The sequence below is a fragment of the Anolis carolinensis genome, chromosome 3, assembly GCF_035594765.1.
Source record: "Anolis carolinensis isolate JA03-04 chromosome 3, rAnoCar3.1.pri, whole genome shotgun sequence".
Taxonomy (NCBI): Eukaryota; Metazoa; Chordata; class Lepidosauria; order Squamata; family Dactyloidae; genus Anolis; species Anolis carolinensis.
In genome coordinates, this window is record NC_085843.1 from 24,859,959 (window position 1) to 24,887,929 (window position 27,971).

General features: G+C 38.4%; 1 protein-coding gene across 2 annotated transcripts; it reads left to right on the forward strand.

Annotated features, from left to right (window-relative positions):
• Window positions 1-62: 62 nt before the first annotated feature.
• aasdhppt (aminoadipate-semialdehyde dehydrogenase-phosphopantetheinyl transferase) lies at window positions 63-27,971 on the forward strand. Of its 2 annotated transcripts, none has more exons than XM_062974582.1 (7): window positions 63-165; window positions 2,696-2,882; window positions 3,967-4,192; window positions 19,896-20,017; window positions 22,975-23,136; window positions 25,639-25,716; window positions 27,074-27,971. In XM_062974582.1, exons 2-7 carry the CDS (start codon window positions 2,700-2,702, stop codon window positions 27,230-27,232), a joined length of 930 nt encoding a protein of 309 aa, XP_062830652.1. In that variant the 5' UTR covers window positions 63-165; window positions 2,696-2,699; the 3' UTR covers window positions 27,233-27,971. The 2 variants fall into 2 exon arrangements, 1 of the variants encoding a protein (XP_062830652.1); XR_010004064.1 differs by lacking the exon at window positions 63-165 and adding an exon at window positions 26,793-26,893 and having other exon boundaries at window positions 980-2,882; window positions 27,074-27,212.

Genomic DNA, 27,971 nt, shown 5'->3' on the forward strand with positions numbered 1-27,971 from the left:
CCAAGGCCGGTTCGCAATCCCGATTGGTCCGTCTCTCCTTACCACGTGGACGAGAGAGAGCTTGCAATTGGCTGGTGTATTTTGGAGCCCTCCTTCCCTAATATTTGCCTTCGCTCTTCTCTGAACCTGCAAGTCTGGCGTCAGTTTCAACGCTGCTTTAATTCAGTAGGATAAGTCTCAGATTCTTAGATTAAGTCCTTATGTTAATGTTTGAAATCTTAGATCCAGTCCTTATATTAATGTATTCAGTCTCAATATTATGTGAAGCCCTTATAGTAATATATTAAGTTTCAGATTCTTAGGTTAAGTCTTTATGTCAATGTTTGAAATCTTAGATCCAGTCTTTATAGTAATACTAGCTGTGCCCGGCCACGCGTTGCTGTGGCAAAGTGGTGGTGGTATTGGCTAAAAATTGTTGTGTAATTTTTATTTGACGTTTGCAATTTTTTATTAATTTTATTGTAAGTTATATTTTTATTTATTATATTTTATTATTTTCTTGTATTATTTTTAGTTATTTTCTGTTATTATAGTATTTTATTGTATTAATTTTTAGTGGATTATATGGCAGTGTGGAGTCAAGATAATCCAGTGCAAAGCAGATAATATAAGATTATAAATGGGTTATATAGCTGTGTGGAAGGGCCTTGAGTCTACACTGCCATATAATCCAGTGCAAATTAGATAATCTGTGGAAGAAGCCTAAGTGAGGCCTAAATCTGCCTGTCCCCTAACTGAAACCTGGCTGTCCCTTGGTTGCTAGGCAACCAAGTGGGCAGAGATTAGCCCTCTAAACTGGCGGCAATTGGATAAAAACAATTATTGCTCTCCCTCTAATTAGGACTTTATTTTTCTTTTCTTTTTGTTGTATCAACCTTGAGGCGTGGATGATGGGTTGTGTTGTCAAATTTTGAGGTTGGGGGGCCTGTACTTTTGTTGTTTTGTGAATTGCCGTGATGCCATCACTCTTTTATATATATAGATATTAAGTCTCAGATTCTTAGGTTAAGTCTTTATGTCAATGTTTGAAATCTTAGATCCAGTCCTTATATTAATGTCTTCAGTCTCAATGTTATGTGAAGTCTTTATAGTAATAGATTAAATCTCAGATTCTTAGAATGTTTGAAATCTTAAATCCTTAGATCAAATCCTTATAGTAATATATTCAGTTTCAAATTGTTTTATGAAGTCTTTCATAAATAATATATTAGCGTAAGTCTCAGATTCTTAGATTAAATCCAGTTTTAGGTTTTTGATTACGTCTTTATATCAATATATAAAGCCTTGGATTTCATATCATATTGTCACCCATTTTAGATTAATTCCTTATATCAATATGTTAAGTCCTAGAAGTTTACGTTAAATCCTTCTATCAGTATATTCAGACTCAGATTCTTTGATTACTTAGTACTTAGGTGATCCCTCGTTGTTTGAGTATGATGGCCTTCCAAGTGTAGTGTCTTGGCAACAGCAATACGTAGATGACTGTAGCGCCCTATTCTTGACCCGCATGTTTTTCCGCAGTGAGGACATTGGTTTCCAGGTCAGGTTTGGCTTGACATGCCTTCCTCTTGGCATGTCTATCTCTTTTGCCCTCCATTTGTGCCTCTTCAGATTCCACAGCACTGCTGATCACAGCTGACCTCCAAACAGAGTGCTCAAGGGCCAGGGCTTTCCAGTTCTCAGTGTCTATGCCACAGTTTTAAAGGTTAGCCTTAAGGCCACCTTTCAATCTCTTTTCCTGTCCACCAACATTTCGTTTTCCGTTTTTGAGTTGGTAGTATAGTAACTGCTTTGTAAGAGGATCTTTGGGCATTCAAACAATGTGGCCATTCCAGCGGAGTTGATGGCATAGGAGCATTGCTTCAATGCTAGTGGGCTTTGCTTCTTCCAGCACACTGATATTTGTCTGCCTGTCTTCCCAAAAGAATTGCAAGATTTAAATTTTTTGATTAAGTCCTTATATCAATATTTTAAGTCTCAGATTTTTAAATCAGGTCTTTGCAATAAAATATTGAATCCCAGATTCTTAGATGAAGTCTTTATGTAAAAATATTAAATCCTAGTTTTTAGATTAAGACTATATATTACTAGATTAGGTTTTAGGTTCATTATATTAAATCTTACACTTTTAGATTAAGTCCTTATATTAATAGATCAAGCCTCAGATTTTAAAGGTTAAAGGAATCCTTATATCCTGCCTGTCACTTTGCTTTTCAGGAAAAAAAAAAAGGTCAGGAATAGTAGCTCGCCTTTAATGCTTTAAATGAAATAGCTCCATATAGAAAGTGAGAGTTGCATTTCCGTCCCTTTCTATACAAATATGTAATGTAGACGTCTCAGAAAACCTGGAATGGTCTTTGAAGTTTAGTCCATGGGCTTTTGGAATCGGCTTCAACTAAAAATCTTTCAGTTGTCTTAACAATTCCTAAGAGGATCTGATGAAGTGTTCATTCATCAGGTATCAAAACAGTGCACTGTATATTCAGGGTCTTCATTTGTAGACTTTCGCATCCTTCATATTTTAGTCATTTTGAGTTAAATCCAGTTGAGACTCCTCTAACAATGTTGAGAAAAAACTAGACTACAAGGTTTCAGACTCTATGATTGCCATCTTGTTTGAACACAAAACTCACCAATCCAAGACGTCTTGCTTTGCTCCACATGTGTGAATGTTTCCTTGAGATTACCATAGATAGATGTTTTGGCGCCCTGTGATTTCCTTGTTGCAACCTGCTATGGAGAGCGTCCGTTGGGCCTTTGCCTATTCTGCCTGGGTCCCCTGCCGTGAGGATTGGCTGCTGGCTATGCGCCTCATCCAGCCAGAAGAGAAGGAGCGCATTGCACAGTTTGTTTTTGGCCGTGATGCCAAGGCTGCTACGGTATATATTTTTATTTATTTATTTATTTGCTGTATTGATATACACTCCTAGGGGGACTCAAAGTGGTTTACAACATATTAATGGCAAAATTTAATGCCAAACATACATGCGAAACTGAAACATAATATCAAACAATAACATATAACTGTAATGTTATATTTATATTTAACACGGTGGCGCAGCGTGTTAAACTGTTGAGCTGCAGAACTTGAGGGCCAAAAGGTCGCAGGATCGAATCCGGGGAGCGGAATGAGCGCCTGCTGTTAGCCCCAGCGTCACCTAGCAGTTCGAAAACATGCAAATGTGAATAGATCAATAGGTACCGCTCCGACAGGAAGGTAACGCTACTCCATGCAGTGATGCCGACTACATGACCTTGGAGGGGTCTACGGACTTAGAAATGGAGATGAGCACCAACCCCCAGAATCGGACACAACTGGACTTGACGTCAGAGGAAACCTTTACCTTTATAAGTTAAAATCGCTTAAACCATTAAACATAAAACATAACCAACATTAAAACATTAGGACATAGCATTAAAAACATCATAGTATAAACATTAAAGTCACATGATCCGAAGTCATAAACTGAAGCCATTCCAAATAGTCAATTGCACATAATCCTTATTTCTTTCTTTCACTGCATTACTTTACTGGCCAAAGGCTTGGTCCCACAACCATGTCTTTGTTTTCTTTCTGCGTTTTAGATTTATTTATTGATATAGTTTGTTGAGACATATATATTTCCCATTATTTGAACTACAATTCCTATGATTCCATAGGCAGTCAAAAGTGGTGTCAAACTGTGTTAATTGTACAGTGTAAATGCACTCAAATTAGCTCACACACTTTTCTGAGAACAGAACAATATAGCTTCCTGAGCAACTCTGAGAAAAACAGGTCATCTATTTAAAATTGTGTCCATGTTGTGTTTTCATCCTCTTTTTTATAGATATCAGAAGTTCAGCTTTGGTCCATAATGAGATGTCAAATATCTTTTGAAAGACATACTGTTTTTTTAATATATTGCTTTTTCAAACACAGAATTGTTGTGATTTGTCGCATTTGGTCATTTTGCTTCATAGGCTGGCCGTCTACTGATAAGGAAGTTAATCGCAGAGAAATTGAATGTTCCATGGAACAAAATACAATTGCAAAGAACTTCAAAAGGCAAACCTGTCCTCGCCAATGACATAAACAGCGCCGAGTCCAATTTCAGCTTCAATGTTTCTCACCAAGGGGATTATGCCGTTCTTGCAGCTGAACCTGACTGTCAGGTTGGCATTGATGTCATGAAGACCAGCTTGCCAGGTAATATATTCTAATGGATACCCTATTTATCACAGTTTGCTAGGAGAAAAACTGCTACCTTCTTTGCCTACCTGACCTGTTTGTATTACAACACTAAAGTAACAAAGACTGGCTTAGCTCTTACAGAGTACTGAGACAAGCAGAGGATCTTTAACTGCCCATTGGTTGAGATGAGGGAGACAAAATGAGCAGAAAGGGATAACATGGTCAGGCTAAAGGATCTAGAAACATGTACCATATTTTTTGTACTTTTTATCTTGAATGTTCTGCATTTTTAAAGCTCTTTATCATAGCCTTTGGCTAGCACAATGAATATATTGGACTTGGAACAAGTACACAAACTCAGGAAATAGTGGTTTGAAGCAAATATGGGGAACCCTTCTGTTACTGTTATTTTGGATGGCAACTCCCATAGTTTCTTACTGAATGGAGAGTTAAAGGTTCAGAACTGTTATTTTGAAGAACAATCCTGAAAAATGAGTATAAAAGGAGAAGGCAGAGAAAGAGAGGGGAGAAGGAAATTGAAAGCAGGATGGTCAGAGAGATCTCTGTGTGTTTAAATTAAGGCTATGATAAAGACCATCGGCTCAGAAGATATTAAAAGAATTTTAAATGAACTAAAGGAGGGTAGAACTATACAAGGTTACTAGTCATTATGCGTATAAGCTACCTCCAGGATCAAGGGTAGTATTGCTAGAAACATATTTATTTAATATAGTTATGACCCATAGAAGTTGAAGCCCACACATCGATTTGGAAGTCAGTCTCTAGGCCTCTTGTTTTAATAAAGGTCCATTCTGCAGGTCACCACTTTACTGTAATTGCAAAGGGCATGTATTTAAATAATAGACAGGGATCAAAGGAAGTTTGAACGTACTTATTTCATTTGCGGCTTTTGGAAATGGTGGCTTGGGCTGCTGGGATTTTTATTTCCTCAGCATCTGGAGGGTTCATGATGCCCGAACCAGGACCAAAGTCAGAAGCCCTGCTCAGCTGTGAAGCTAGACTGGTTATTACTTCTCAGTTTCATTCTAGATGAATGACTGTGGAGAAAGAAAGATAGGATATAAATTGATTTAACAAACCAACAAGAATACAAAGAAAGAAAATCAAAAGGAGTAAAGAAATGAGACCAATATTCATTTTTTAGGATAAGAACTGCCACAGGGTGGTGCCATTGATCTGTGAAAGATCAGACATTCAGATCTAAAAATCCTAAACCTTTCTGAGGGGGCATTTGCAAAATGTATCCACAACAATGAAAATGAGACGTTTGTGTTCTAATTACTCCCAGGGTTCAGTTTTTCAACCAATAGATATTTAGTCTGCTTGGAAAGGCAAGATGTCCAATTTTCTCCAATCTGCCTTATCTCTCCCATCGTTTTGTGTGATGTATTAAACTGTTCCCTAAGCCTAAGAACATATTTTTAATGTGGAATACAGTGAGACAAGGGAATTGGCAATAACCAAGTATCCCGCTGTAAAGAAACACAGCACAAGGGTTTATATTTATGTTTAAAATCAACTGATGGTGATGGAAAGTAATGGTTTTCCAGATGTTGTTGGAGTACACTCCCCATTACCTTTGACAGTTACCCATGTTGGCTGGGACTTCTGGGAATGTAGTATAAAGCATAAATGGAACCAGAATTTTCTTGCCTCTGCTCTTGTCCCTTCTTGATTATTGTAACATACTTTAACTTGACTGCCTTTAAAGGCACTTTGGAAACTTCAGTGGTTGAAAATATATAGTGTATTTTTCTCTTCTCTGCCATTTTACAAACAACATTCTGTTTTGTTAGGCAACAAAGATGATCAATTTTTGTTCATGACTCTGCATTTTAAAAGATTATTACCCATCTAAATGACTGCATTTTGACCTTTACTGTGAAAGCCAAACATGTTATCCCAGAAAAAATTGCCTCAACACGCCTGAAGACGCTCCTGTTACAAGCAAAACATATCCATTCTCCTTGTGTAAATATTAAGTTTTTGCAGTATGATTTAGTAAATTAAATTCTGTCTCTTCTTGTCTGTTTCTAATAGACTGTTAGACAGCTTGTGGGCAGTAACCTTTCACTTTGATACATGGCTTTCTTTTGGCAGCTTCACCAAAGCAAGGAGTAGAGTGCAGCTGAAATTTGTTCCCCTAATTTCAGTGAGAATGGAGCATATGTTTAACCCCTTCACCCACTGAGGCCTAAAGTGTTCTTGGTGTAGAAATGGAGAATCACTGATTATAGCAGTGGTTCTCAACCTGTGGGTCTCCAGGTGTTTTGGCCTACAACTCCCAGAAATCCCAGCCAGTGTACCAGCTTATATTCATGTATAAGTCTAGAAATGCTGTAAAAGGCATGGGCTTCGTCCACCACAGGAGAACCTAAGAGAAGACTTAACACCCCCCCCCCCCTTTATCTCCATTGAATCTGGCATTTCTGAATGCCGTGGTGGCAAAATGGTAACAGCAGTGGCCATCCCCCTAAGACGACTTTTGCTCTTTTCCCTCTCTGCAGAATGACCATCAACTTATCCATGGATCACATCAAAATCCATAATTCTGACCCCAAAACTTGCCCTCAACTTATACACAAGTAGGTAGTGTAAAATAGTAATGACAAATTTCCAGTCCTTAAGTGCTGCCTCCAGAGAAGAGACCTGCATTGATTAGAGACATACACAAATGAGACATTAAGATATACACACACACACACACACACACACACACACACACACACACACACACGGTGTTTGAAAAAGAACTCCCTAGTTTTAATGTATTTATATTTAAAACTAGTGAGTTCTTTTTCAAACACCCTGTATATATACACACACATACATTTTTCCATGTATGTATGTGTGTGTATGCATATGTATGTGTGTGTGTGTTTGTATGTATGTGTATATATGTGTTTCTGTGTATGTATATGTAGATATGCATATATATCAGATCTCTGTTCTGATTAATGAGTTAGAAAGGTTTTCCTGTGAAATACTGATAATAGGAATGAAACATCTTTATGCAGTAGCTGGGAGGGGATTGTACTCTTTCTTGTTTTTAATCTGCTCTCTTATCTATTGTGCAACTCTTATAATAGGCTTACCCAGTTTGATAGAATTAAAGCATTTAATTTCCTAAAAGAAATTATTCCACTTCTCTGTTCGCTTTCATTTTTCCTCTTTTGTTTTGCTTCACTTTCCTACCAGCTTGCTTCACCAGGCAAGGGACTAGAATTTGGGAGAACTCTTCAGTCATGAGAGGAGAGTGGGGAAACGAGTTCTTTATATTGGCTTATGGAAATAATTGCATTGAAATTATTTTCCATGAGTGACAGTGCGTATAAAATTACTTTTTTGGAGCTGTGAAGCGTGGCGTAATGGAAGGTTTTGAGCCAGTGTTCATTATTCTGGTAGCATTCAGTCATGCTCTGATTTTATGTCTACCATTGTAGCTTCTGATGATAGACTTCAGTTGTAGTGAAGTTTAACCATGACTGCTGAGGTGTGATGGTATGTGACTGCTCTCAGAGGCCAATAAGGGCAAAACTACTTATCTCCACCACTGTATGGCTTTTGTAAATGCAGGTTGAGCATCTTGTATCTCAAATTCCAAACTTCTGAAACAATCAAAAATTGTCATCATAGGTGGCTGACATGCTAACACATATTCTTTCTGATGGTTCAATGTAAGCAAACTTTGTTTTGTGCACAAAACCATTAAAATGTATACATTTCCCTTCATTCTATGTGTATAAGGTATATACGAAGCATAATTTCATGCTTAGACTTGGACCCCATTTTTCAAAATAGCTCATATACAAATACAAGTATTCCAAAATTTAAACAAAACGCAATATTCAAAACACATCTGGTTCCAAGCATGTTAGATAAGGGAGATTCAATCCCTAACAGCTTTGGAAAGAAGCTTGAACAGTCACTGAACTATAGACAAGGGTCTCTGACAAGAGTGATGTATCCCTCAGAGGAACAGAAAGAAAGGACTGCAGAGAGACTACAGAAACTAGGAAGAGCAAAAGAAAATGGTAGACAGTAAACAAGGCATTAGAGAATTTTTGAGTGGGTGAATTATCAAATATACTCATGTATACGGCTAGACATTTTATTATTATTATTTATTTGCTTTTATCCTACTTTTCTCCTACAAATGGGACTCAAAGCGGTGAACAAATAGAAAAAAATAGGATACAACTACGTAATATAGAATAACCACCATCCCACAACCAACATATAATCAATAAATCAACACATTGCATAAGACACAAATTACATAAATATAAATAAGCATAAAAATAATCACAGATATTTAAAAAATCAACCTCACTTATCCATGAGTGAGAACTGTATCTTAATTCTTATTTTAAAACACCCCATCTCTTGATAAGTTGAGTAGCAAAAGGCAAGAGTTTAGTCCGTCCCAGGGGAGTCTACAAGAAGCACCAAGCTCCTTTACTCTCTCTATCCTTTTTGTGAATGGAGAAAAAGGAAAAGGAAACCATCAGAGGTTGAGAGAGATAAATGGGGGGATACAGAGAAAGAGAAAAGAGGTGGTGAGAGAGGGGAAATACGATAACAGACAGTGAGTAAGTGAGAGTGTAAAGCAGTATTCCCAAACATTAGGCCTGCAAGTGTTTTGAACCTCAACTCCCAGAAATCCCAGCCAGTTTGCCAGCTGTTAAGCAGTGTGGGAGCTGAAGTCCAAAACACCTGGAGATCCAAAGGTTGAGAACCAGTGGTGTAAAGGAAGTAGCAGAGAGTCAGAAAAGGAGAAAAGGCAGGATTAAAAAGAAGGAGAGAGAAAATGGTAGTGGTAGAGAGAAATGTCAATAGCAGAGAATGAGGAAACATAAAAGAAGAAAAAGGGCCAAAAAAAGGTTGGCATAGAAAGACAGGAAGAGCAAGGGAGATTGCTCTGTGAAACCTCAAGGGGAAAAGGTTTACACAAAGCTTCAGTGAGGAAGTTTTTTGTCCTGATAAAAACGATCTGGCTAAAACCTTAACGTGCATTTCAAGCCAAGCCTCAGCACCAGTGGGAGCCTCCTTGGAACATAACTCTTGTCTCCAAAGAGAATATTTTGAAAGGACCATGGCCTGAATTCCTCTCTCCATGCAACATGGTCATGAGACTTTCCTGCTACTCTTGTTTACTTGAAGCTTAATTAATATAGTAAGTGCCAATTTTATTCTCACCGCAGCCTTGTCAGATACATTACATTGAGGAGCAATGAATTTTCCAAGCTCAGCCTTTGCACTTCATGGCTGAGTGTGTATTTGGACTAACAACTATACTATGTGGATAGGGATTGAATTTGAAGCTTGGAAACAAAAAATTTTTGGATTAAAGGCATGCACGCTGGAATGGGTGGCAGTAATGGTGGTGGTTTGGAAGCTGCAGGTCAAAATAGTATCTTTTCCAAACTCCAATCTTATTATGAGTAAGCATAGATGGACTGACAAGTTATGGCAATTCAATTGGCCTCGCATGTTCTGGCATAAAATTCTCAGAACAACAGAATTCAACAGGCTGGTTGTTTGCCAGGTAAGACCACTGGAACAAAGTTGTTTCTGTTGAATTTCTACTTGATATGCAGCTGTAATGTCGTCGTAGCCGGGATAGAAGGGGCAGGCACTCTGCCTGTTCTCAGGAGTCCCCTTTTGACCCTTGAGGACAAAGCGGACACACCCACGAGTTGAATCTCTCTGAAGAAAAGCTTTATTTTACCGGCCGGCAAAACGGCAACAGGTGCATCAAGGCATAAAAGAAAGACTGCCAAAATGGACGTTGTGGGCTTTTATTGCTTTCCAGAAATCCAAAAGGCACATTTTGATTGGTCTTGTACATTGTTCATCTTAATTGGCTTAAGTTTATCTAATACATTCTGATTTACTCTCTATTGAAAAGCAGGAAACTCAGGGAACAGGCGCAAAACAGCCAAAACTGGAATGAACTAGACTTTTCATATCTTCTTTTGGTGACCCAGGCTCCTGTTGAGATGCGCCTTACTGGCACCAGCTTATCTCTTTGTTATAAAGTGAACACTGTGAGCTGTGAGAACTGAAAGGGAGGATAGCATGAGAATCACTCCTTTAAAATTGCAGTGGCAACTGCTTCCCAAAGTCAGATTTTTGCCTGCATGTGCTTTATGATGGGAACTATAGGCACATATAGCCTTTATAAAATCTTATATATCCATGACTCCTTCAGCACCATGTAGTACAGTAGAGTCTCACTTATCCAACATAAACAGACCGGCAGAACATTGGATAAGCAAAAATGTTGAATAATAAGGAGGGATTAAGGAAAAGCTTATTAAATGTCAAATTATGCTGTGATTTTACAAATTAAGCACCAAAACATAATGTTTTACAATAAATCAACAGAAAAAGCAGTTCAATACACAGTAAGGTTATGTAGTAATTACTGTATTTACGAATTTAGCACCAAAACATTGCAATGTATTGAAAACATTGACCACAAAAACATTGACTACTAAAAGGCAGACTGCGTTGGATAATACAGAATGTTGGATAAGTGAGACTCTACTTTAGTTTGATTGTAGGCTAAGATCCTAAGAGATCGCATTTTGAATTTCCATTCAGCCATGGAAGCCTGTTGGGTGACTTTGAGTCGCTCAGCCTTAGAGGAAGACAATGGCAAACCTCATCTGAATAAATCTTGCCAGGAAATCCTAATGATGATATTCCTGTACTTTGGAGCCAACTTGTATGGTCACAGCTAAACAAATAGTGGGACCCTGCCCAAAGGAGAACAGATAACAGATATATACCCCATTATCGTGTGTTTCCCTGTCTGGCACAGCATTTAATCTTTATGTAATACAGTAATTTTGATTCCACTTGAGCAGTTTTTTTTCTGCCAATCATACCATGACTCATCCTGGCTTCCTTCTGTTAGGTCAAGCATAGGGTGCTTTAGATTATCTTGATATTTTACGTAGACTCCAACTTCCTCAATGCCTCGCCATTACTAGGTGGAGCAAATGGAAGTTGTGGGCCAAAACAGTGAGCACAATCAAAAGCCCAAAATGCTCCCCACACTTGCACTATGTTGAGTTCATTTATTCTATTTGTGCTTTTGCAGTTGCTGGCCTAAGATCAACTTACACATTTTCCAGTAGCCTTACAATGGAAACATCCCATTCCCTTTGAAATTAGTATTTCCCCCTTACATTTTATCCTCCGCTTGCATTAATATTATCATCTGCCCTTGGGGCTTATCTTACTCGGCAGTTAACGGTTGGCATCTATTCTTTGCCAAGGGAAATCAATTAAAAATAAGTTAAAACTAATTTTACAACTGTTGATGCAAAGCTGGATTGTCTGCTTTCTAAAATTAAAACACTAGAGAGATGTGGGGTTCTGATATGATTCATTTGGAAGGAAATTAGACGTGACGATTACAGTGGCCAATTATTGAATAGTTATGAGCAGGTCCCATTTTGTTTGTAAATCTTGCTTCCATCTAAACATACTACAGAGAGAAAATTTGAGAGCCTTTATTTCATTGCCTTGGATTATTTTTAAATAATATTTTGCTGTTTTATCCCACGAGGAGCTGTTCTTACATCACTGTTTGTGTTTTATAAGGACAGAAAATGAATTGTCACTTTCAAGTGTGAATGTAAGGAATGCAAATGGCAGAACAGCTTTAAATAATCTATTTGCAACAGGAAATAGCTCCCACCTGTCCATTCTAGCTTGTGGGGACATGAGAGAAGCCTCCCAGCAAACACATCTGGGTGTCCCCTGGGCAACGTCCCTGTAGACAGCCAATTCTCTCACACCAGAAGCAACTTGCAGTATGTTTTCAAGTCAGTTTTGACATGATAAAAAAAGCTTTCAATAGCATATGGAAGGGTTAACACTCCTGTGGTATTTGTTTTGCTGTCTGTGTCCCTGTTCAGAAGATTTCGCCTCACTTTCTGCCCCTGTGAGAATTAGATTTTGAAAAATTTGGCTTGTTGTGGAAACAAGGATTGGTGGTAAAGCTTCAGATGAAACACCTTTTCCCCATGATAACTCTTTCAAATGTGAATTTCCCTTTCAATGAGTAGATTTTTCTCACTTCCTGTGGTCTCATCACTGTTCTTAACTAGGAGTCATTTGTAAGTTGGGTGTTTGTAACTCGGGGACTGCCCGTAATGTATTGGTAGAATTCTAATGATTGTGAATTGGGACAAAAATATCACATATTATTTATTTGCCAGATAATACATCTGCTGTTCAATTTCCCATTATTCTCAGACTCATGAATGAAAGCTTCAAACCTACTAATCCCTATTTAATGCTGAAGAGATGTGTGTTGGTGATCTATCTGGTGAACTGTCTTAATTTTTTCCCCTTTCTTTCTTGGGCTGTGCTGTTTATTTGCAAAGTCTAAAATAGAGCGTTTAGTTGGCTGCTTACACTTCATATTAGACAATATCCTCATGAAAATATGATACAAACCACAATAAAAAATTGACCCAGAGTAAATTCTTTTCTTGAAAACTTAGTAATACTATGCCTACCTAGAACCTTTCATTTGCTTTTATTTGACATTCATAAAAAAAGAAAAAAAAATGAATGTGTTTCGTGGAGCCTTTTGGCTGACTCTTCCTTCCTGCTCCATAAAACAGCTTGCTTATCATCGTCATCATGTTAGGTTTTTGACAACGCCATCTGATCCAGCTCACAGTGCTAGATCATTCATAGCAGATGCTATCCATTCTGCACTTGAAAATCTACCCTAAAGAGGAGCTTCCTACCCTTCCTGATAAATTGATTCCATTATCAAACTTGTCAAAGTTTAGTTAATCAACATTTTTGCAAAGAAACCCTACTTGTGCCTCTTAGAGACACTGCCTTGCCATCTTCTCTGTGATGGTTCTTACTGCAGCAGAGCATTATTTTTCTCAGGGCCCTTCTAGACAGGCCCTATATCCCAGTATCTGAACCCACGTTTTCTGTTTAGCCCAGATTATCTAGCAGTGGGGACTCATATAATCCAGTTTGATCCTGAGATATAGGGCCTGTCTGGAAGGGCCCTCAGTCTTCTCTTCAGCATGCTAAACATACCCAGGTTTGTCAACATTCTTTATAGCATTTGTTTTCCATACCTCTGATTCTCTTCATTGCCAACCTCTTGATGCTCATTCATGTTATGGGTGTTATAAAAACAATAACACCCAAATACAGTCAATTTGGATATCAAAAGCTATATAGCAAAAGTAACAAGTATCACCGTCCACAGTAATCAGAACCATTGCTCTCTCTCTCTCTCCCCCCCCCCCCCCCCCAATTTTCATATTCCACATTCACACAATGAGAAAAACATGATTTTCACATACCTTCAGTTACAGATTAAATACAAATAGGGGCAAATGCATGTCATCCTGTTGTTAATAGCTGGCAGTAAACATTGGACTTGGATCCTTAGCTCAGTTGAGAACTCTTCACTTATCCCCAGAGTAACATATCAAACAGTTCATGCAGGTTTAAAAGTTTAAGCCAGTGGTTCTCAACCTGTGGGTCCCCAGATGTTTTGGCCTATAACTTCCAGAAATCCCAGCTAGTTTACCAGCTGTTAGGATTTTTGAGAGTTGAAGGCCAAAACATCTGGGCACCCACAGGTTGAGAACCACTGGTTTAGACAGTCTAAGTAAATTCCATAAATTTTCAAAAAAAGAAGAATTTGTTTTCACATTTAGAATTAGAATGCATTGTGCATTCCATAGGTTTTAATCTTTTGAAACTGCATTACAACATCTGGAAAATACATGTTTATTGTTAACCTTCAGCTGTATATACAGAACACCTCTACATTAGTCAGACAAAGAAGAGGAATCTGACTTAAATCAAATCAGGTTATTGGTCCATCTAACGGCTACCCCCCCCCTTTTTTTTAACTTGGGACTACAGTTGGTCCTTCATATTCAAGCATTCTGCATCCATGAATTCAACCATGCACAAGCAAACCTTGATTTTGCCATTTTATATAAGAGACACAATTTTACAATATCATTTTGTGTAATGGAAATTGAACATTCATGAATTTCATGAAGACTTGAAACCAAACCAAACCCCAGCAGATACTAAATTCTTGTGTTTTATGTAAAACCTTGGGAAATACTTGATGGAGTGAGTGATTGTTTCTTCTTTTATATCTACCCTTCCCCTCCCCCTTTTTAGATATATGGTTAGCTTTGACATACATAGCAGTCTACCTAGAAAGTTTTCTTTGTTTTTCTTTTTGCAATATCACTTAACTTGTCGAGACCATATTGCTGTCTGAGATGGAGAAAAGCCAAGGTTAACAAAACTGTCAGTTAAAAGTGTCTCTGCCTCACTTGAAACTCATATCCTAAGTACATGCATTTTATGGCTATCAGATATGATCTTGAATTCTTGTTCCTGTCCTACTTGAGATAGGTTTATTCAAGTGTATCTGGAAGCAGCACTTAAGGTAAAAAAATGTCATTCAGAATAAGAATAAGGTTTGATTGCATATTTGCGTAGTGAATAATGCAGCTTTTCAGAAATAGCTACTTGATGTTTCTAATATAGTATCCTGGCTTGCTAATTTATATATCATCACAGGGGTAGTTCTTGCTTCCTAGGGACCTTTGGTGTCCACATCCCCCCTTTTTTGTCTGTTCTGCCTTTGTATGGTCCAAAGAAAGTGTCTTAATTTGTATTGGAGAAGGAAACTGCAGGGCCTTTAAGTGGAAAGGATGGTGAAATGCTAACAGGGGTTGAGGAACAGGCAGAATTACTGAATATCTTCCTTGCCTCAGTCTTCTCCCAAAAGGAAATCAGTATTCAACCTGAGCAAGATGGGGCAGATGGGGCAATAGGGGATATGCAACCCAAAATAGGTAAAGAAATAGTCAAGGAATACCTGGATATACTAAACAAATTCAAGTATCCAGGGCTAGATGAATTACATCCAAGAGTATTGAAGGAAATAGCCAAAGTCATTTCAGAACCATTGGCAATAATCTTTGAGAATTCTTGGAGAACAGGAGAAGTCCTGGAAGATTGAAAGAGGGCAAATGTAGTTCCTATTGCCAAGAAGGGAAAAAAGTGAACCCAAACAATTACTGTCTGGTCAACCTGACTCTCAATATCAGGAAAGATTTTGGAGCAGTTCATTAAGGAGGCAGTCTGCAATCACTTAGAAAGGAATGCTGTAATCACTAAAAGTCAATATGGATAGGAATATGTCATGCCAGACTAATACCATCTCTTTTTTCAATAAGAGTTACAAGCTTGGTAGATGCAGGGAATACTGTGGATGTAGCATATATTGATTTCAGTAAGGCCTTCGACAATGTCCCCCATGACCTTCTAGCAAACAAACTAGTAAAATGTGGGCTAGGTAATGCTACTATTAGGTAGATCTGTAACCAAACCCAAGGGGTGCTCACTAATAGTTCCTCTTCATCCTGGAAAGAAGAGGCTGGTGGAGTCTGCAGGGTTCGGTCATGGGCCCAGATCTGTTCAACATCTTTATTAATGACTTGGATGAAGGTTTAGAATGTGAGCTGATCAAGTTTGCAGATGACACCAAATTCGGAGTGATAGGTAATGCTCCAGAGAAGAAGATCAGAATTCAAAAGACCTTAACAGATTAAAGACTTGGGCCAATACTAACAAAATAATTTCAACAAGTACAAATGTAAAAGACTACACTTAGGCAGAAAAATGTACATGTGAAAAAGATCTTGGAGTCTTCATGGATAACAAGTTGAACATGAGCCAACAATGTGAGGTAGCAGCTAAAAAAAACAATGGGATTCTGGGCTACATCAAAGGGAGTATAGTGTCTAGATTGAGGAAAGTCATGGTGCTTCTTTATTCTGCTTTTGTAAGATCTCTCCTGGATTACTGTGTCCAGTTCTGGGCACCACAATTTAAGAGAGATATTGACAAGCTGGATGGTGTCCAAAGGAAGGCAACTAAAATGATAAAAGGTCTGGAAACCATGGCCTATGAAGAGTGTCTTAAAGAGCTGGATCTATTTAGACTGCAGAAGAGAAGATTGAGACATGAAACCCATGTATAAATATGTAAAAGGATGTCATAAGGAAGAGGGAGCAGGCTTGTTTTCTGCTGCCCTGGAGACTAGGACTCGGAGCAATGAGTTCAAATTACAGGAAAGGAGATTCCACCTGGATGTTAGAAAGAACGGATCGTAAGAGCTGTTCAGAAGTGGAACACTCTGTCTCAGAGTGTGGTGGAAGCTCCTTCCTTGGAGACTTTTAACAAAATCTAGGTGGCCCTCTGTCAGGGATACTTTGTGCATTTCCTGCATGGCAGGGGATTGGACTAGATGGCCCATGTGGTCTATCCCAACTCTATCCACCTCATCACATTGAGAGGGGAAAGCATGGGTGACCGTAACTTTAAGGGAGAGAATCACACCTCCTTTGGAGTTTTTCTTCCTTATCGAACTCAAACGTGGAAACTTAAGAGCTGCCAATACATTCATCTTAAGGTCAGTATTATTATTATTATTATTATATTATTTTATTGTATGACACAGCAAACAAGATAGATATGCTGGATTTCACAAAATCACAAGTCGAACACTTCCCAAGTGTCTAGGACTGTGTGATGTATTTTTGGATGATGCGTGCAGATCCCAGTAGGGTGGCCTTTTGCAGTTGACAGATCGTAATTTTGTCAATATCTATTGTTTCCAAATGCCGGCTGAGATCTTTTGGCACAGCACCCAGTGTGCCCATCACCACCGGGACCACCTGCACTGGTTTCTGCCAGAGTCTTTGAAGTTCAATCTTGAGGTCCTGATAGCGGCTGAGTTTTTCCTGTTGTTTTTTGTCAATGTGACTGTCACCTGGGATGGCGACATCAATGATCCAAACCTTTTTCTTTTCCACAACTGTGATGTCTGGTGTGTTGTGTTCCAGAACTTTGTCAGTCTGAATTCGGAAGTCCCACAGTATCTTTGCGTGCTCATTCTCCAATACATTTGCAGGTTTGTGATCCCACCAGTTCTTTACTGCAGGGAGGTGGTATTTGAGGCATAAGTTCCAATGAATCATTTGGGCCACATAGTTGTGCCTCTGATTATTATTATTATTATTATTATTATTATTATTATTATTATTATTATTATTATTATGATCAGGAGAAACAACAGTATCCAACAACCAAGAGATCCCTTCCCTGTTCCAAAGCCCCTTACAATAAAGAAGACTGACGCCTCCTTTAAAGCCTATTCTTTCCATGGGAGCCTATGGTTCTGCACCAAACCCCATAGGATACAAGAGCCAGAGATACAGGTTAAAACCATTGCTTTCCGTGGGATTCTATTGTTCTGCACCAAACTCCATACCCTGTTTCCCCGAAAATAAGACAGGGTCTTATATTAATTTTTGCTCCCAAGATGCACTAGGTCTTATTTTCAGGGGATGTCTTATTTTTCCATGAAGAAGAGCTCACATTTATTGCTGAACAACAAAATGAACATTTATTATATACTGTAAAGCAGTTGTCATCACAAACCAGCATAACCAGACAAACTGAATCCTATCAAGAATTTCTTGTTACTACCATTATTTACATGTACAACAATCTATGGTACCTCTTGCAGTTTAGGTTTTACAAGGTTTCCACGCTGATTTCTCTCTATTCTAGTTTCAATGTAGTCATGAATGATGAATAATATAATATACTATAGTAATAATATGATAATATAATAATAATATAATGATATATAATATATTAATGAGATAATGTAATAATAGGATATAATAATAACAGAATATGATAATAATATGATATTAATAGGATAATATAATAATGGGATATAATAATACTAACAGAATATGATGATAATAATATGGTAATAGAATAATAGTATAAAATAATAAGTTTCATGGCATAGGATAGGAATAAGGATGAGAGGAGAATCCCTATGCGTCCTGTACCTTTAAGAAGCAGAAGGAGCAGGACGAATGGAAAGCCCTCTTCCTTCCCTCCCATCCTCCCTTGCCCTGGCTCCAGGAGCCAATCAGAAGCCTTGGGGGCGAAGGGAGCATGGCCAGGACGGAGCCTTGTCTCCGAAGGAAGAAATGGCAGCGCAGCAGCAGCCACGGAGGCAGGGGGACAGGCAAGGCAAGGCCAGCAAGCACTTTCTCTCCCTCCCTCCCTCCGGTGTGCATGAATGAGTGCTGCTTCTACCCTGCAGCCATGCTTCCCAATGGAACTCTGCTGCAGCCTTAGTTGCTAGGTCTTCTTTTCAGGGGAGGCCTTATATTTGGCAATCCCCCCAAACCCCTACTAGGTCTTATTTTTTGGGGAGGTCTTATTTTAGGGGAAACCCTGTAGGATACAAGAGACAGTGATCCAGGTTAAAACATTGCTTTCCATGGGATCCTATAGTTCTGCACTGAACCCCATAGGATACAATAGGCAGTGCTCCAGGTTAAAACCAGTGCTTTCCATAGGATACTATTGCTCTTCACCAAACCCTATAGGATACAAGAGCCAGTGATCCAAATTAAAACAATTTTTCTGCATGGGATCATATTGTTCTGCATCAAACCCCATAGGATACAAGAGACTGCTGACGATTGGGTAATGAAACAGGACAGGAAACTTTTGATGATTCCCATCCCACCTGTTTTTCAGTTGTAAAAATGGGCGTAAAGTGTGATAAGAGGTAGGAGCTCTGAACACAATCGCTGGCCCATGTTCAAGATTTCTTTCAGGACATTTCTGCCTCTTTTCAACCCTGGAATATGTGATGAGCTGAAAAGAGGCTGAAGTGTCCTATGGGGGGAAAATTTCTCAATGTGATGAGATCAGATTGCTGGAGTTCCCTCCTTTCAGGACACTTCTGCCTCTTTTCAACTACGGAGGGCTACGCATGACAGCTGGAATTAGTTTGATTCAGTGGAAAGCTCGGTGCCTCTCCATGCTTGCATAGTGACTGAAGTGTCCTACAACTGGGAAATTTCTCAATGTGATAAGGTGGTAAGATTCTATTATTCTGATTTCTTGACAATAACCTCAGTTTTTATTTATGGTAGCCAATGTATAGAAAAATGTGAACTCTTTTGATTTCTTCATCACCACTTTCAATTTATATAAATTGCCCAAACCTCATGCTCAAACTTTCCTTAAACATACCTAGGCTCTCCCAACTGCATTAAAATGTTCAATAAAGAGAGGAAATAATAGTGTCTGAGTTCCCAAAATTTCATTTCCTTTTTGTTTGTCAATGGATTAACCTTTCATGTTATAGCTTGTTCTGACTGATAGCTTAAGCTTTCTGTGATATCATCAAGATGATTGAAACCATCTTGGTTAAAAAAAATTCTAATATAAGATGCAACATTTGAAACAAATATGTGATTTTAAATTTTAAAACTGCAGAAAAGTAATGAATTCTACAAGTAACTAATATTAAAAGGAATGTATTCAATAAGGAATGTATCCATGTGACATGAACCAATTATTCATCTAAAATATATTAAGAATCTATAGCTTACTATTTTCCTCTTCTAGGAATCCATAGTGTGAATGGATTGTGTTGATAACAATGAACTACCATAGGTAGACGAATGGTCTTAATCAGTATAAGCTGATTTCCTGCATTCCTCTAGCATCCCTTTAAACCCTAGTGTTCGCTAATTGTCATTTTACTTTCTAATTGAAGGAAGTGGTTCAATTCCTGAATTCTTTCGTATTATGAACCGACAGTTTACAGAGGAGGAGTGGAGAACAATCAAATCCATGAATAACGAATGGCTTCAGTTGGACCTGTTTCATAGGCACTGGGTAATAGATTGTTCTGATTGAAAAAAATGTTTCTTGGTATTTGTAATCTAATTAGCATAGTTCCAGTACAAAAAGACCAATTTGAACATATTTTATTTAGAGAACATTAATCTTTACCGAATTACATTTTCTCTTTCTTTTAAAAAAACCTATTTGCTTTGGAAACCATAGCAAGTTCAATAAAGATATCTTTGTCTGCTGGGAGTTCATCCTGCTCTTTTATCAAAAAGCTCAGTTCTTCATTTCTTATTATCCCATATTTATTGCTGTTAATGACCTGTTCATTATTATACTGTCAAATCGCCCTTGACATATAGTAACAGTGTACACAAGATCTCCAAGGGCTTTTGTCATCAAATTGGATCTTACAAACTCAACACCATGGCTTCTTTTAGTAATTAAAACTGTAATGCCTTCCACTTCCCCCACACTTTTGTCTTTTCCAATGAGTGATGCCATATCAAGACTTGGCCAAAGTATAATAGCTTCAATGTAGTTGTGTTGTCAAAGGCTTTCATGGCCAGAATCACTGAGTTGCTGTGAGTTTTTCAGGCTGTATGGAACATGGCTGTACAACCTGAAAAACCCACAGCAACTTCATTGTAGTCGTTTTGCCTTTTAGTGAGAGCTCAGGCTTAATTTATTCTAGAACCCATAGGTTTCTCCTCCAGCCCACATATGAAATTGTTTTTCTGTTTGCCTTCTTCACTATCCAACTTTCACAGGCAGACCTAGAAATCAGGAATACTGTGGATGAATGATTCTGACTTTCCTATTTAATTACAAATATGTAGACTTGAGTATCCGATCTTGTTCCTTCATAGCTGCCTTTTCAAGCCTTAATCTTATTCCGATCGCTTGATTATAGTCTTCATTTTGACTAACTACTGAGCCAAAGTATAAAAAAATCTTTAACTATTTCATCCACTTTTAAGTTTTCAGTAAATTTTTCACAATCATTACTTTTGTTTCCTTAATATTCAACTGTAACACTGATTCTGAACTTTGATCCCCAACTGTCATTAGTTCCAAGTCTTTGTTATTTTCTGCTAATAATATGGTGTTGTCTACATATCTTTATGTTTCTTATCCTAGTTTGCATACGTCTTTCTCCCAGGTCTAATCTCTTCCATATTGATATGATTTACATGGAAATAAAAAGATAAGTTGATAAAGTACAGCCTTTTCAGATGGCCTTACCAATTGGAAACCATTCTGTTTTTAACATTAATAGAACAGTGCTGGTCTTGATTTTGCCAACAGAATGGAGTTTTCTTGTCTTATGTTTTCTATAATGTAAATATTTCAATTCTATATTGGTCACTCAGTGACATTAAGTATCTATATAGTCTGTTTGGCTGGCTGAATAATGTATTCGCAATGACAATACTGCTGGATAGACAAAATGTACAAAGTCACCCTACTCCATTGCTAGACTTTTGGTCAAATTCTCCAATACTATTTAGTTCTGCACTGCTTCCTGCTTTCACCTCCCAGTTGCCTATGATTATTAGCATATTTTGATTTAGTGTGTAATCAATTTTTCCTGGATGTCAGGATTTCATCAGTTTCTTCCGTTTCTGTCTCTACTTTAACACATAAACTTGAATTATGGGTAAAGTGAAAGATTTTTCCTGAAATCTTACTGATACAGTTTAGTCAGACTTCACATTATATTCCCTAACTGCTTTTGCTACATCTTTCCTCATGCGTAATGCTACCCTATTTCTTCTTTATATGTATTGGCATTTCCAGAGTAAAATGCAATGAAATGTATCTGTTTGAAAATGTCCCACTCCTGTTCACTTTAGTTCACTTGCACCGAATATTGCTATAAAGTATTTTCATATTCTATTTCTTGATTTATAATTTATAATTTCCCCTTATTCATGCTTCTCACACTCTATTTTCCACATATGAACATCCTTTTGGCTTGATTCCAGTTGGTATCTCTAGACAGAGCACTATTCATATCCTGTCCCTTGAATACCTTCCAACCTGAGGTTCTTATCTTCCAGCAATATGCCTTGCAACATTTTGGATTGTTTCATCATAGAGATTTGGAAGTAACAGGCATTGGAGTGGCTGCCTTCTTCTGCATAAGAGTTACTATAGTACCGTTGTTGTTATCTCTGAAGGATTCTGTGCCCATGTCACACTCTGCTACTGCTGCTTCCCTTTTGTAACTTTATGCCACTCTCACCAATTGAACATTCCCTTCCCTTTCGGTGATGTAGCTGTTACTTCCAAAACAAAATGGATGGCTGTATCTTAGTATGGTGTCCATACTTTGAGCAATTCAGCTGTTGGTGACTTACTGAGATTCTGTTCTCTTGAGAAAGTCTGCTCTCCTAATGGTTCTACTTCCAGCTTTCCTGACATACTCAGTCCCTCTGTGTGTATCTGAGAGGATGCAATCACTCTTTAAGTCCCAGTCCAAAATTGACATTAGTGGGCTTTTTCTATTTCATCCTTTGTACCCATTTCAAAACACACATAAGTTTCTCTTCAGAAAAGTAAGTTGGAAGTATGATAAGCAGTAATTAAATCCCCAAATTTCATAGCCAATGCTTATTAATTCAGCAAACTTTTGTGATTAAAAATTTGCAGAAGGCCTTCATGTAGCATAGATTTCCTCTGTCTTTCTTGTTTAAGTATGATATAATGTGGAAATTCATTATGCATACAGAAGAGAGAAGGGATGTGGGGGGAATCTGAAGAAACTATTCTGACTTGATAAAGCAGTATACCCACATATGCTATTCTGGTTTGATAATCAAAGCAGTATACCCACAGAAGAATTTTTAAAATTTCTATGTGATGGGAAGTAGCATCTCTCTGGTGATTTCTGTTTGGAAGAAATACATTAGGCATGGGGATTGCGATTTTGCTTAATGTAACTTTAAAAATGCTATGCAGCGAGATAAACTATTTGTCTTCAATTTTGTACTTTTTAGGCATTAAAAGAGAGCTTTATAAAGGCCATTGGCATTGGAATAGGTTTCAACCTTCAAAGGATTGAATTTCATGTATCCCCAATAAAGTTGGAAGTGGGGAAAACCTCTGCTGAGACAGTTATGCTCTTGGATGGTGAAGAAGAAAAGGAGTGGACCTTTGAGGTAAGGTATCAAACTAAAAACTAATTCCTAAGCACATTAAACATAACATAAACTGATGTGAACTATTTCAAAGTATTTGCAGTAGTATAAATCAGATATTGAACTTGGTGACCTTCAGATATTTTGGACTGCAGTTCACATCATCTCTGTCCAATGCCCATGTTGGATTGAGATTCTGGGAATTGTAGTCCAAAACATTTGGAGGTGACCTAGCTTTGGTAGGGAACGGCTTCATGTACTTACCATAAATGCATTATCAACACCACCCTATTAATTAAAGTGTCCTCTTAAGTTTTGCTTTATCTTGAGTACCAAATAAATTATAAACACTGCATTCCAAAATCTGTCTGAAGTAATGGATTAGGGGCTGGATTTAGGTCTTAACCCATGACTTTCAGAATTAGTATGTAATTATTTTTTTTTGAAGAGTGAAGTGCTCTAAAGGAATACAGCAATGTTTCCAAAGGGAAAACGCCCATTTTATTCATTGGAGATGCTTCCATTACCCATACAAAGTACTAAATTGGAGTGTCCATAAAGCTTTTAATATCTGTAGTCCATGCGACCTCATGCCAGCATCAGCAGTAAACGAACATTAGGCCTCTACTGCATTAGCTCTTTGAAATGGGAAATTACATTAATGAAAGGCACTGAGAGATAACCTCTTAACTTTCAGTCTATGCTTGATGATATTTCGAAGTGTGTTGGGGGGAGGGCAGTGACCAAAAATAACCAAAGAGGAAAATAGTGTTCATTTGTATCCAAAGCGCAAGGCAGGGGCAAATGCTAATGTTTAACCTTCAGCAGTGAGCAGACAGCTCTTTGTTGAAGCACGGGTCTTTATGTTCTGATCCCCTAGAGTCCTAGTAAAATGTACTCTTAACATGTTGTCTTGTGAATTTAGGCAGCAGGCTTCAAGAAATGTTTCTAAAGTTTTTAAAACAAACTTTTTTTGCTTGATTCAAAGTATGTTGTGTCATTTGCCAATATATTCCAGAAACTTAATTTGAGTCCACGTTTCAACGCCATGATTGCTAGGGATTTGGGAGATACAAAATGAGCCTGAGGTCCCTATATGTGGCCATGGGCCACCCAATCTGCAGCTACAGATAATCATGGTAGGGAGGAGAAAAAAAGGGAAAGCTGAGGATAAATCAGAATAAGTCGAGATGAACAGACCTTTGTGTTGTCGAAGGCTTTCATGGCTGGGATCACAGGGTTGTTGTATGTCTTTCGGGCTGTGTGGCCATGTTCCAGAAGCATTCTCTCCTGACGTTTCGCCCACATCTATGGCAGGCATCCTCAGAGGTTACCTCACAACCTCTGAGGATGCCTGCCATAGATGTGGGCGAAACATCAGGAGAGAATACTTCTGGAACATGGCCACACAGCCCGAAAGACATACAACAACCCTGTTCTACAGAATCTTTTGTAATGTGGCAAATAGACAGCCTTCTAAGGGAGTGACCTGAAGAGTAGCAATCATGGAGAAGAATTGAATCATATAAAAGTTTTGAAGGGCCCTTTATATTAAAAAGAATTTATAGCAGAATCTATATTAACTGTCTCTGTCCTCTATTAATGGGCCTTAGAAGCTTAAATCACTGTGGAGGTGAGCAGAAACACAACAGCTTCATGCAGGACTAGGGTGTTTACAGCCATCCCTTCACATTTGTGTGTTTGGCTTTTACGCGTTTGATTATTCACAGGTTTAATTAAAATGTTCTCTTTAGGAATCTTTAGGTGCCTCTTTGCAATTCTGTGGTCAACTTCCTTTGGAGGTTTAGCATGATGCTGTCACATTGGAGGACCTAGAGTTTTTTAGGCAAAACACCTTTCTGGGTCCTCCAGTACAATTCAACTTCCTTTGGAGGTGGCCCATAGAGTTGTGCTGGAGGACCTAGGGATTCCTAGACAGATGTTCTCTCATGCCAAAAACAAAAAGCTATTTTTAATTTGCAGGGTATTTTTTACTATCACAGGAGATCTTTTGCCCCTAACCCCAGCAAATGGAGAGGGCTGACTCTATTCACCCTTTAGGTAGCACACACAGTGGAGTTATACCAGATATATTTGGGGAAATTTGAAATAGTAATTATACATAGCTACATGGTACTTCTCTGAGTTTCAGGATGAGATTCCTTTTTTAAAAAAGGGGATTCAGGGCAATTCTCAGATGTTGGTCAGACGTTCAAGGCCCCCGCAGCTTCCTGAAAGTATCATGTGACATCACCAGCCCTGGAAAAGAACTTGCTTTTTCAAAGTGATTTTCCTTCCCCTCAGAAAATTGTTTTGACCCATTATAGAGAGCTTTTGTTAAATGAGGAGTTAAATTTCAACTTATTGGTTTGCCTCAACATCAAACTTTCTGGAGCACTGAGCAACAATATCAGGAAAGTTAGTGATCCTGTAGGTTCTTGCTTCGACCACCCTGATAGTTCACAGCAATATCAAATTAAGAAAGACTTACACAGTGCACTCATTATTTTATTTATTAACCAGGAAACCCGGTTAGATGATTATCACCATGTTGCAGTTGCTCTAGGAAAGCCAAGAGGGTTTGGCAAGAAGCATAGTGAGGTAAGATCATTCTTGTACTTTTATAAAAGTCTCACAGTTTTTGTACTCTGCAAAGATCTCAAACTGATATATGTGTGTGTGAGGGGGGGGGGACAAATGTGTGTATTGTGTTTTGCATGTCAAGAAATGAAAACATATCAGTTGATTGCAGAAAATCCTTGTCACCTCCGGAAAGAAGGAAAGCTTTGAGCAGAGGCTGTCTCACTGGCATTCAATATTGCACTGCCTCATATGTTTTGAGCTCTATACTAGGCATGTCTAAAGTCGGCAAGAAATTGGCTTTTATAAATAAATAGTTCAATATTTGAATACCTTGTGACATGTCTACAGTTTTGTATTGATTGTATGAGATGTTCCCAAGTTTTGTTTCTACCATATTAGATTCGCCAAGTAAAGAGACAAGGCTTCTGTCCTTCTAATGCAGTGATTCCCAAACTTTGGTCTTCCAGTTGTTTTGGACTTCAGTTCCCAGCAGCCTCAGCCACTTTGGTCAATGGTAAAAGATTTTGGGAGCTGAAGCCCAAAACACCTGGTGGACCAAAGTTTAAAAATCACTGCTCTAGTGACTGTATAGAACAGGTAATTTCAGAATGTGTAGTTTGCCATTCAGACCAAATCACAATATGAATTGCTTTTTATATTGTGATGGAATAGATTGTGTGTGTGTGTGTGTGTGTGTTAGGAGCGACTTGAGAAACTGCAAGACACTTGTGGTGTGAGAGAATTGTCCGTCTGCAAGGACATTGCCCAGGAGACGCCCAGATGTTTCGATGTTTTTACCATCCTTGTGGGAGACTTCTTTCATGTCTTCGCATGGAGCTGGAGCTGATAGAGGGAGCTTGTCTGTGCTCTCACTGGGTTGGATTTGAACTGGCATCCTTCAGGTCCACAACCAGACTTTCAAGTCATCAGTCCTGCCGGCACAAGGGTTTAACCCATTGAACATCCATGTGAATATTTCAACTTGTAAGGAAGAAAAATGATGCATACAGAAAATCACAATGAATTTCATATGCACTAAGTCGCCTCTGTCCCATTTGTAAATCAGATGTACAAATTTTTCATTTTTCTCCCAGAAAGAGTAGAGGAGACCATCAAAATAAGAATCGGTCTGAATGAGGATGAAAATGGCTCTTCCCCTTATTGGTGTCTCGGAACCTTAGAGACTTCATCAAACGTAAACATACTTGCTGACCCTGGAATTACTTATTTTTCCCTGGCTTAGATCTTCCAACTTGTAAAATAATTACTTCTTTCTAGATGTGACTAACATGTAGATCTAATTCCAGTCTCATTCTTCATTCGTAAACTCATTGGCTATTCTTGCCAGATTCTAACCACTCTGCTTTCTTTATAGGTGCTTTCTACTGATGTGACCCAGCCTGCATTTACAGGACTGACTTTTGAAGATTTAGTGGTCTCTGCTGTTCCTCTCACACCTGAAGACCCTACCTGCTGGGATCACTTTTGTTCTAGGCAGGAATCACCAGCACGACAGAGTTCTAATCCAAGATAAGCGAAGCTTTGTTTATAAGAAAAGAAGTTGAAAGCACTCAAAGGCCTCCCACTGCTGCACTTCCAAGAGCCAATTTGTGTAGGAAAGGAAGGGGGTAATGCCTCGGTTAAAACTGTTTAAAATTACCTTTTATGTTCAGTATTTTAGCTCTTCTTTATGGAGTAATTTCCTTTTCAAATAGCCCCCCCCCCGCCCCCCAGAGTAAATTGAGAAGAGAAAGATGTAGAATTTTTTTTTGCTCCTTGAGCCAAGCTTGCATAATTATCAGGCTACAGAGTTTCTCCCTATAATGAAGGAGCTGGCATAACCCTGCCTTGCATCAGACATTTCCTGTAACACCTGCCACAAGGAATTCACATCTGTGGCTTTTGAAGCGACAATCCTTTTCATGAAGTCTTTCACCTGTTCCAAGCAATCGTATATTTGGCAGTACCCAAGAAGGCTTCATCTAGTTATGGGAGCTGCACAGGAGAACAACACAGGCCCACTGCTCCACAGAATGAAAGTCATGGTGCATAATGAACAAGACTTTTATTTCTTTGGGAGGTAATTCACAACTTCTGGCTTTGAATTGTTGCATCTCAAAGTGTCCCACTGCTATCACCATCTCAACTATGAGACAAGTTTTAAATGTTTTTTCTCGTAGAACCTGGCAGTGTTTAAAATCTCCAGGAAAATAAAAGAGTTCTCTACTGGCACCTAAAAAACAGAAATAAAGACGAACAGATTACGAATGGTA